Consider the following 11615-nt stretch of genomic DNA (forward strand, 5'->3'; position numbering starts at 1 on the left):
ATAAGAAAAGAAACAAAGCCTAAAGCTGCTCGGGCCACCAGAACTCTCTTTCGTACAGTTCCTGCTATGGAGGGGCACCATTCATTAAGCTAGCAATGATGTTGGCCGGATGATTTTGCTTCCTTGAATGCATGAACTACCTAGACCTCCCATAACCCACCTTACAACAATATTTGATTGCACACATAGCATTAACATTGTTAGTCTCGACTATGATCCGACGATATCCTTGCTCCCAGAGTAATGAGAGGTCATGCCGCTCAGCCCACAACTCCACTTCTATATCAGACCACTGACCATACTCATCGCACTACATTACTTGTTATTCTAGTCTGGAGTTTTTTTTTTTACAGCTCTATCTATATTTATCATGCTCAACGAAATATTTATAAGTAAAGAAAAATATGAAATACACGCAGATTGCCATGAGGACTACCGTGTTTAAATTTTAACCTTTAATCAATATTTTTGTTAAAAAACAATATCTTAGACTTGTTTTGCGAAGTTATTAGTTAAATTTGACTTTTATTTTTAAAAGATTAATAGTGAAATTTAATTAAAAAAAAGAAAGAATTAAATTGATAAAAAAAATAAACATTAATGACTAAACTTTCATTACGTATCCTATTAGTTGTGGAGGAATGTGCTTAGTGTTTTGATTTATGTATCATTAAAAGTTGGAAAGCTGAGGATAAACTAAGGTATTCAATTAACGTTGACAGAATAAGCTCCGTAATTAATGCACGGTTGAGGCTGTCAAGAGTAATTTCTAATTTTTGGCAACTAGAATTAAACACTTAACCAATACCCAAATATGAAAATCAGGTGTAAAACTAAAACTATCCCATAATGGGTTATTGAAAATTATGAACATCTAAATATGAAAATCAGCTGTAAAACCAAAACTATCCAATAATGGGTTATTGAAAATTATGAATATCCATGTATTTCGGGATTGCTTGGCTGCAAAGGATCGTTCGTAAACATGTGGTCCTGTTTGAACATCAAAACAGGTTCTTTTCTGATCCTTTTCAAATTTGGTTATCTTTTAATCTGTGTTGCCGCATGAAATTGTAGGAACGTGAAGTTCTTTGATTGTGTGTTTTCGATCTAATCACATAAAAAATATGAAAGAATAAAAATCTCGTTATCTTTCAGAATGTTATTATAGGCCAACCTTTAAAATTGTTGAAGCCTCCCTTAGTTGGGCACAACAATATGAATAAAGCCAAAGCGTGTATAAGACTAATCTTCCAAATTTGCGCTACCATAAACACACTTAAGGAATGTGAGTTCATCTTTTCTTTGATGGTGCAGTGGAGTGAATCACAGGGAGTGTTGCGTTTGGTGGAGTGATATGTGATCAGGTCGATAATTGGGTCTTTGGATACAATTGGTATCTAGGCAATTGTACTCCTTTTGAGGTGAAACTCTGGGGTATTTTAGATGGACTCCTCATTTTGTTGAATAAAAGATACAAGCAGGCCACAATTTAGATAGATAATGCAGATGTGGCTAAGGCCTTGACCGATAAAGAAATGGAAGATTCAGGTGTCACTATTCTTAGAAGGGTTCAAAGGATTATGTGTTCTGAAGGACAATGGAAAATCACAATTGTGTCCAAAAAAACAAACATAATTGCTGATCGTTTGACAAAGATTTACCTTGCATGGAAGACAAATTTATAAATTTTCAATGTGTCTCCTAATAATGTGTTGGAGGATCTTCAACAAAATAAAACTTATAGTATATTCGAGTAGTTATTTTAATGCAGTTTAGTTTTACTTTTCACCAAAAATAAAATAAACTCTAGACCATTATTGTATTCATTTCTTGCATGTGGTATCAATAAATATTAAACCAACTGCCTTCAAGATAACTTAGGGTCCCTTTGGATTCTAACGCACTACAGTGCGTTGATAAATTTCCCCTTTATTTTCAATCGGACTGCACTGGGATTGGACTGGACAGCCTTTGGAACATTTTGCTTCCAGCACAGTGAGGAGCTTCTACCGCACTGGACAGCCTTAAGCTGACTGGTGGTAAAAGCTCCAGCTGGGGCAATAGACATTGGGAAGACAATAATACCCATACTTGGCTTGGCTGATGCAAAATACTCAGGCGTATGTATATAAACACACACATTTATAGAAGCAGTATATGAACGAACATTGATATTTTATACATGTTATGTTAGACATAATTGAGAAAACACCCTATATTTTAATCCAATCAACAGCAGTAAATACATAACCATTGATGTTTATAAACAAAGGAAAGAAATTGAAAAACCCAGTAGGGAAATCGTCAACATAGCTGATGAGCATTTTGAGTTTGCTGCCACCTTCAGAAACAAAACAAGAAAAAAAAAACGAACCTTGGTATGAGGCCAAAGTTGATCAGGAAACACATGCATTGTGCAACCTTCTTTACCCGATTCCCACTCCACAACATGGTGCTTGCTAAGACACCTGATCCAAAGCAAAACCAGAAACAATCCTACTGCCTCAATTTGAAGAAGCAACCGTAAATGGGAATGGGAAATGGGAATGGGAAATGGGAGGAGGGGAATCGATGGAAGAGGGGAAATGGGAATGGGAAATGGGAGGAGGGCACGGTGGAAGAGGGGAATTGATGGAAAAGGGAAGATGGGAATGGGGAAATTGCATTGTATTTGTGTATTTTAAAAATAAAAAATATATGTAATGTATTTTAAAAATAAAGAAATATATGTAGTGTATTTTAAAAATAAAAAAATATATGTAGTGTATTTTAAAAATAAAAAAATATATGTAGTGTATTTTAAAAATAAAAAATATATTTAGTGTATTTTAAAAATAAAAAATATATGTACTGTATTTTAAAAATAAAAAATATATGTAGTGTATTTTAAAAATAAAAAAATATATGTACTGTATTCGGTTTATTCGAATTACTTGAAGCATGAAGATCCAATATTTTTCTTGATTCGCATACTAATTTTGAACTTAAATCATGATAATAAAAAACTATGGGATTTGTGAAACAAATTAGGGAAACATTTCTTGTGAAGATATAGAACAACCCCAAATGTACAGAGAACTTGAACCAGTTGAATCAAAGACTCTAGTGTATTTTAAAAATAAAAATGGCCAATATTAAGAGATATTCCAAGTTATTCATTCGACAAGCAAGTTTTAATAGTTATTGCAACAATGGTTTTGCATAATTACATTCGAAGACATGCTTGGTCAAATGATGAGGATTTTCGAGAATTTGAGAATATACCGGACATGCCAGTCTCTTCAAGCCAGTTTGACAGAGATGAATCGAGTTCTTCTAATAGAGAAAGCGACCTTGAAATCATAATGTTAAGGGAAACCATTGCAACTAGTTTAATGAATCAATATTTGTAAACACATTTTGTATCATAACCTAATTTCTAGTAATAATGAAACTTGTTATGTCTTATGTTACTATATTTTTTTTATTAAAAATCATCCGTTTAGATACTTCAAAATTTGATCCAAGTATAATGTTATTATTTGTGAAAATAATATTTATCATTGTTATAAAAAATATTTAATTATAACTATAAAAAATTAAAAATAATTATCATTTTATCTAATAAAGAATTTAAATTAATTATATAATTCATTAAAATATTGGAAGATACATTTTAATATTTTATTAAATAAATTTGCATATTTTAATAATTTTAAAAAAGTAAAATAATTTAAATAACTTCTATTATATATCAATTCTAATATGAATAACTTCTATTATATATCAATTCTAATATGATGTCCTTAATAGTCATTTTTCATTCTTACCTCACCGCTACAACTGCGTTTGAATCCAAACACACACTCCACCATTGTTTCTAATCTCACCGCTACAGTACCCAATCTCACCGCTACAGTAACTAATCTCACCGCCACCGCTGTTTTTAACCTCACCGGAGGTAAACACACCGCCCAACCAAACTAGCCCTTAGCTTATCTGCTTTAGTTTAAGACGTTTAACCTTTTTAGAGAGAAATCAAAACAATCAAATAAGATATATAATTGCTGGATTAGTTCATTTTTTAATATTTGTATTTTGAGTCTAATTATATAATACATATGCATGTTTGTGTATATATCTAACATCAAGCGGCTCTATCTTGCCTAGTATTTTCTGCACCTTCTTTTTTTTTGGTAATTTTATATTATTCGAAGTAATTATATATTTTTAATGAGGTAGCCGCAGATTGATAGATATAAAATACGTTTTCGTGGTCCTTTTCACAAACTCATGTATAACTAAAAATCCTTTGTAAAAAATAGAATATATTAAATTTTCCTCGATGGTACAACTCAACGGGTTATGTATTTAATTAAATGACTTAAAATTAGAATATATCATATACTTTGTCAAATTTTGGACATTATTTATTTAAAAATAAAAAGGATGAAGAAAATGTTATAAATGTCAACTTATCGGAAGATGATTGTATGGTTTGTGAATTTGGTATTCATATCTAATTTTAAATTATTTTATTTAGCAGTAGGAAATTTAAAATGTAAAAATTTTAGCTTATTTTAGTTTTTCTTATTATCTAATTGAGTAACAACTTCATAGTTCCTGGTTTTCGATACCTCATGCTATCGTACCAAAAGAAGGGAAAAATAAATTTTTTTAAAGAAATACGAAAGAATGCAAAATAAAAATAATTTTTAATATATTTTCAAGAATATTAAAAAAATAGAAAAAATATTAAATTGCGAAATTTCATTATCCAACCCATCATAAATTCAAACTTTGACACCCAACAAAAAAAACAAATGTAAAAAAGTATTTAATGATAGTGATATATATGGCGGAGAAAGCACACCTCGTAAAATTAATTATACCTAGTTGTTAGGATATTATTATAAGATATTATTTTTTAAAAATATCTAAATATATTATATATTTTTTTGGCATGTATTAAAGAATATATTATATATATTTTTTATTATTGCATGACTATTACGGTATAAATATTATGTATACTCTTGAGGTCTATTAATAAGATTGAAATGGATTACATTATTTTTGTCATGAAATCAAGATCTTAGGTTCCCATTTATTTATTTTTTCTTCTCCAAACCATTTGTTTCTTATCTTTTGTTTTGTTCAATAGTGCAGCAGTTCGGGCTAATAATTGTCCGCCTTTTAGCACAATTCTTTTTCATCGTTCTCAATAACTGGCAGCGATTTCACTTCTCCACCACTACTTAAAATTCAACCTAATTCTTCGTTTTTTCTTGAATCCTCAAAATCGATCCGATGATTTTATTACTCCTATTTAATTAAAGTTTGAGAATATTATTATCACCAATTTTGTACTTTAGCTGGAAAATTAGAGAATCAAAATAAAAAAGCATTACAGATAAAATGCTCCTATCCAACCCCACTTTTCTAGAAAAAATCACATTTAGAAAATAAAAAATATATGCATTTGTTTTTAGAAAATGCATTTGTTCATAATGTTTGACCTTAAGTGTATGATTTTAGATTAAAAAAGCGAATTCGTTTGGACGGCCTCAGTTTAATTAACTAATCATAAGATATTGAAGTGTTAAATTAGGTGGAATCAAAAGTTGTTGAAAGATCACAAACGCAAGCTGTTCATTTCAGATTTCAATATGCGATAATTCAATCCCTAATTTGCTGACATTTCAGTCTTATAAGTAACTATTTCTCCATTTGACGGCCACTAGTTGGTCTAACATAAGACCAACATACATAAGAACCTCTCACAATTTTTCTTTTTCTTTTTAATTCTGCTCTTATTGACAACAGCAGCTAATATTAAAAATAACAACATGGTGATGATGCTGAAATTGAGTATAGTAGAAATAAAATTAAGATTTAATAGCGAAATATATATATATACGTAATTGGCTGGTATGAAAATTATCATTAAAAAGTATTTATAAGTTATTTTTATATTTTATAATAATTCCACTTTCAATATATATTTTATATAGAAGTTTGAGATTGAGTTTGAGTTTTGAATCACGATGAATGAGTTGATAATTAATATTAAGTGGTGTTATATCTCCATCCGTGACAAGACATGTGATAAATTTTAAAAGATGTCTAAATAATAAGTCTATCATTAGCAAGCCGAGAGTTCATTTGTGAACTCACCCTCTCAAAAGAATCATTTGTGTAACGTATAACCTAATCTTAATTAGAAACAATAAAGAAAAGATCAAGTGTTGAAAATACTAAGTCTACATTTTATCAATACTCTTCAAAATTTTTATCTTTTAACATTCTCTCCGTCCTTGTTTTCCTTAGCCTCCATAATGAAGAGGGGAAGCAAGTGGACTAATTATCTACATAGTTACGGATACCAACTACCTTTGCGTAAGCTGTTATTTGACAAGGCTAATGAATATGATTTTTAGTTTTGTAACGGCAACATACTTAAAAGAAAACATGAAAGCAAAATAAACAAGTCATAAAATAAAAGAAGAGAGAAGCTTACCGACATGAACAAGCACGTCAGGCTAGCTGCCCAAAAATTAGAACTGTCAGTAGTTACTAGAAAGATCCAGTTTGATGCGGATACTTTGTGGGGCCATGGCTGCCAACAACGCAAATGGAAAAAGTCAATTAAGCTACTTACCGGAAAGTTCCCCTGCTCATGGCCGGGTCCAAAGTTCTTCCGAAATATAAAAAGATTTGGATAAAAATATGAATTCGAAAAATAGGTTTAGGTAAAGAAGATCTGTTTAGAAAATGAGTCTAGCCTCAAGTAAGGTTTTTTCCCGAACCCGACCCGTATTGGCCCAAATATGCAAAAAAAGAATTGCTATTTTTTATATTGTTTTCTTGTTGTTTACTACTATTTTGTTGCTATTTTCTTCTTCTTGTTTTTTTTCACTATTTTCTACTATTTCACTATTATATTACTGCTATTTTGTTGTTATTGTTTGGATATTGTATAACTCTTGTTTTATTGTTAATTTGGTTATTATTTTAGAGGTATTTGCTTGTTAAGTTGCACCTATCTATCTTAGTGTTATTTAAGTATACATATATATATTTTTAATTTATTTTCAATTTGTTGGGAAACATTTATTTTAATATTTTTAGTAGTTTTGATGTATTATATTTAATATATATAAATATTTTTAGTAGTTATTTGAATCAACTCGAATAAAAAAATTCAATTTTTTTGCTTTAACTCATATATGAATTACAATATTCTAAGTTATCTGAAAATTCAAATAAGAAAAGGCAAAACTACGTCATTTTGATAAATGTTTACCTTTTCTAAAATTAAAAGTCAAAACCATCAAGTTAAAAGGCAAAATTACGTCGTTTTGATAAATGTTTACCTATTAACCTTACTTATGTAGTTGAATAATCTTTTACTTCATCTATTAGTTAAATAATCAGTCCATGTAAATACAACATTGAGTATAAATAATAAGATTCGTTAACTCAACTTGACTTGACTCGATTCAAAAAAAATTCAAATTGAGTTCGGTTGCTAAAATAGTATTCATTAACTCGACTTACTCGAAATTTTTTTACCCAATTCGAATCAACTCGATCTAATGCTCAATTCTACTTTTCCTTGCAGGTTGTTATGTCAGGTAGTTAAAACCCAACAAAACCAATGGTTTTGGAAATTATGGGCTCATTTGTTTCTTTTGGGCTCACTGAACTCTCTCTTGTTTTATTTTAAAGCCCAAATTAACGTTTGTTCATCCAACCTTGTTGAGATTTTCATTTGTGGAAAGTTATAAGTTTGAATGATAATTGTTGGTGTTATCTATGAAGTCCAAAGACATATAAAGAGTCATAGACACGTATACATATAATGCTCTGAATAACGACACTAAAAACTAATGGTGGAGGAGCCAAGCTACTTGCTCCGATCTTCCGAAGACCACGCCTTCATTTTGATTCTTCACTCTTTATTAGGAACACAACTCAACAAACAAATCATTATCAAAACCAAACCAAACCAAATGAAGCCAAACAACATATTAGATGGTTTATAGATAGAGTTCCATAGCCATAGACCCTTTGCTACCACTAGAACCTCATTCACCCACTTACCGCCAAAAACTAGTGATGTTGCCAACAAGGTGGGGCAAGGGAGGTTTGTATTCTCCGCACCATGCAATCAGGATCAATCTAAACCCAAGGTTAGGCAACAACCAGAAACCATAAGTTAACACACTACTATTCAAAAAAAAAATATTCATTCAAGGAGAGGGTGATGATGATGAAGGGGGCGGCATTGGCGGCTGATATAAAGAGAAACCTTGGGGTGATGAAGGAAAGGGTGTTGGAGAAACTGGCTGCTGCTGCAGTCCCTGCCGATGCTTTGGAGAATGCTAGGCATTTCTTGGAGAGTGTGGTGAGGGATGTTACGGTTGCTGCTCAGGGTCTTACCAAGGATGCTTTGCACCGTATCAAGACTCATCTTGTTGATATTCTTCCTTCACTTTCCCCTGCCATTACTAGAAAGGTAGGTTTCTTTCTCTTCCTCTCTACACCCTTCTTGATTACTGGTAGGACTGTGGTGTTCAAAGGGTGAGACTTGAGTTACATATAATAAGCTCTAGCTTCACATGTATGATTAATCTTGTTCAACGGAAGGGACTTTCTCATTTCTTAGTAGCCAGCTTTTATCTACTTGTTAGAAAAATCAGATTCTTTTGAACATCCTGCATACAGAAAATTATAACATAGCTTTATTTGTTGTTGAGACCAGAAATGCTGTTTAGCTATTTTTATCCTAGTAAAGTGCAGTGTTGCTTCCTCAAGCAATATAAGCTCCTAAACTGTGTAACCAATAATCGAACTGCCTACTCTACTGGACCTGTTTTAGCACATGAACTTTGAGCCTGTAAGTTATGTTGTCAGTCCTTTATGATACATGTATTTTTAGTTCTTCTTTACTCTTTCTTCTCCTTTATGATGGCTTGGAACTACAAGACTGGTAATTTTTTAGCCTTAACTTGTAATTGGCATCATCATTGGTGATTTGAGCAGATGGTGGATGATGCCGAGAAGGAAGCTAACGAAGAACACGAAAGCGAAGGGGAACAACAAGAAGGAGAAGAGGCAAGGCAAGATGAGCATCAACTTAGCGGGAAGTCCACGTTTGTGTCACCGGCGTCTTCTCTGTTTGCTTTAATCAAACCATTATCCAGGCTTTGAAGATTATATAGGAAAGTCTAACATACTCGTTTTGTCTACATTTTGCTTCCAGGAAATTAAGTTTAGAGAGCATACACAGTCGAATCTCTAATTGAATAATGGAAAATCAATCCATGTAAAGAAGATAAAGTTATGTGAGAAGCAAGCATTTTCTATAGTTTCTTTACTGCCGTCTTGGATGTTCTTTCTTTTGCTTTGCATCTTAGGTAATGATGGTCAAATTCATAAAACGTAACCTAACCCATGAATTTATAGGAAATCTGATGATGATGGGATATCATGTTCAGGCAAGTAGAGTTCATATCAACTAAAGCAAGATTCCCTCACAATTGGCTAGGCTTTTCTTCTAGCATTTGAATTTTCAGTCTTCACAGAATTAGTGAGCACTTATTGTGGCGCTAACTGAAGGTACAAGGCAAGTCGCATCTCAGTTTTTTAAGGTTTTATTTGGTCCACCGTATATGTGGGTGTACAAAAACGATATTTGCAACTTAACTTGGGGAATATGATGAAACTCAACGATATTTGGTTCACTGAACAATGTGCGACAAGAATATCAATTTGTATAAAAAAAATTTCTGAAGTAATTATCATCTCCCTTTATACAAGCATAGATATCCAATAAATATCTATTTAGATATTCACATTGCTTAACAATAAACATCTTCAAATAATCACAATTCTTTATTAATAACTAAGTGATATAACTATTGGTAACTAAAAGACATATATCACTTTTGATCCTTCCCTTATAATTTTTAGATCATTTGTAAGTATTAAAATGTTCTGGTCTAACATGTCTTCACCCTCCCACCCCTTCAAAACAGTGTCGGACTGTCTTTGGTTAATACGATTCCAGATTGATTTCGACTAGTGAGATACAATAATCCAGAGTGAATATTAACCAATTTCAAATCATTTCAGAAGACGCACAAAAAAAGAGTTAATTATTCTCTTGAACAACCATTCTCCTAAATTGCCTCTATCACAAGCTATCTAACATGTCTCAATGCATGAATGTAGGTTCAGTTGCATGTTATAGATTTTAACATTACCGTCTGACCGATGGTTACTAAAGTCAGCAACGGGAATTCACATAAAATCGAATCAAGAATGAATGAATGAAAAATCTTTTTATGTTGCTGTAAAAGAACCATCATATACAATTCAAGGTCCATCATCCCAATCTCCAATCAAATTACAAATATCGGAACACTCCACCAAGCTGCACATGAAAAGATGAGTCTTCATAAGTAGATTGAAATTATTGGACCAGAACTTGGAGAAAATTAACATCCAAAGCACAATTGAACTATGATGCAATATTCTCTGCCAACGGTTATTAAGAGTATAGGCAGTTTGCATGCAAAACTATTCTTTCATTCGTATAATTGATATAATTGAATAGTGATGCTGGTAATAGTATTAAGTATATATAGTGAATGCTAATATGAGAAATAAAGAAATGGTACCAGTAATTCCGACTTCGAAACCCTTCCTTAAAAACCACCAATGGTCTGTCGAGAATGAAATAGACAATCAAATTTTCACAAAAGTAATGTGTTAATGCAGAATAGGAGTAGTGTAAGGAACCATAGCAAAGGTTGTATAGCAGCCAGTGGCTCTTTAGGGCCTTGAGCTAGCAAAATGAGATGGATCCTTGGAAAGAATTCAAGTACCTTCTTATATTAAAAGGACCTTCTCCAGGAGAGCCATCACCCCCTCTAATGCAAGTGGTAACACATTTGATAGTGCATGTCTCAGCTTTCCTAGACTTTGGTCGCTGGATTCTAGGCTTTTTGCAATCCTTGGCGGATGAGCACTCTCCTGAAAGTGTTTGGGGTATGTTGGATAGTGTTTCCGAGTCTTGAGGCACTTCAGCTGGCGTAGCTGCGGAGACTAAAACAGCAGCAGCCGCAAGGAAGCTACCTGCAAGGTTGCATCTGCGGCTGAATCTGGTGAGGTTGTTACTACTTTTGCTGGAAACCTTCTTGTTGTTGCTGTTGACACAGTACAATGAAGTTTTAACACGGAAAGCTGCACCAGGGCCATAAATTAGCATTATGGTTAAATAATGTTTAGCTCTTTCTTGCTATCAATTCTGTTGCTTCATTTTAGCAGGGTTAAAGAGAACAAGAGCTGTCACATTTCCCTTATCTCTTGAGCTATATTTTCATGTTGTTGGTGGTCCTTGCTTGCAGAGTTATCATGTGTCACTTTGTTGATCCACGTGTTCACCTTTGGTTTTGTGGCTGGCCTGTAATCACCACACTAAGATTAGAGTCACCGCATAACCCATCCGTGGAAGTATAAGATTTGGGCCAAGTTGCACGCGAGTATGATCCCATAGCAAGCAACATCATCAATCTTCAAGCACGTGGAAATGAAAGAATAATATATATTCCTTGAATTTGATC

General features: G+C 32.6%; 2 protein-coding genes across 5 annotated transcripts; one reads left to right on the top strand and one right to left on the bottom strand.

The window, feature by feature from the left end:
* The first annotated feature begins 7978 nt into the window (after positions 1–7978).
* Positions 7979–9785, top strand: LOC107906392 (uncharacterized). Of its 4 annotated transcripts, none has more exons than XR_005927062.1 (3): positions 7979–8503; positions 9031–9332; positions 9454–9785. XR_005927062.1 is itself a non-coding variant. In XM_016833373.2 (2 exons), exons 1-2 carry the CDS (start codon positions 8252–8254, stop codon positions 9196–9198), a joined length of 420 nt encoding a protein of 139 aa, XP_016688862.2. In that variant the 5' UTR covers positions 7979–8251; the 3' UTR covers positions 9199–9364. The 4 variants fall into 4 exon arrangements, 1 of the variants encoding a protein (XP_016688862.2); XR_005927061.1 differs by having other exon boundaries at positions 9031–9327; XR_005927063.1 differs by having other exon boundaries at positions 9031–9327; positions 9486–9785.
* Positions 9786–10316: 531 nt separating this feature from the next.
* Positions 10317–11557, bottom strand: LOC121229324 (uncharacterized). Its single transcript, XM_041113347.1, has 3 exons — positions 10878–11557; positions 10671–10715; positions 10317–10423 (listed from the first exon to the last, which is right to left on the bottom strand). The coding sequence occupies exons 1-3, from the start codon at positions 11258–11260 to the stop codon at positions 10366–10368; spliced, it is 486 nt and encodes a 161-aa protein (XP_040969281.1). The 5' UTR covers positions 11261–11557; the 3' UTR covers positions 10317–10365.
* Between the last annotated feature and the right edge of the window lie 58 nt (positions 11558–11615).

The sequence above is a fragment of the Gossypium hirsutum genome, chromosome A05, assembly GCF_007990345.1.
Source record: "Gossypium hirsutum isolate 1008001.06 chromosome A05, Gossypium_hirsutum_v2.1, whole genome shotgun sequence".
NCBI classification, from domain to species: domain Eukaryota; kingdom Viridiplantae; phylum Streptophyta; class Magnoliopsida; order Malvales; family Malvaceae; genus Gossypium; species Gossypium hirsutum.

Excerpts from the sequence above, each read along its gene's own strand:
- LOC107906392 (XM_016833373.2), top strand. The coding sequence starts at position 8,252 with ATGATGATGAAGGGGGCGGCATTGGCGGCTGATATAAAGAGAAACCTT. Across the intron at positions 8,504-9,030 it reads CCCCTGCCATTACTAGAAAG|ATGGTGGATGATGCCGAGAA; the intron begins GTAGGTTTCTTT and ends TGATTTGAGCAG.
- LOC121229324 (XM_041113347.1), bottom strand. The coding sequence starts at position 11,260 with ATGCTAATTTATGGCCCTGGTGCAGCTTTCCGTGTTAAAACTTCATTG. Across the intron at positions 10,716-10,877 it reads GGTCCTTTTAATATAAGAAG|ACCATTGGTGGTTTTTAAGG; the intron begins GTACTTGAATTC and ends CATTCTCGACAG. Across the intron at positions 10,424-10,670 it reads TTTCGAAGTCGGAATTACTG|CTTGGTGGAGTGTTCCGATA; the intron begins GTACCATTTCTT and ends TTTCATGTGCAG.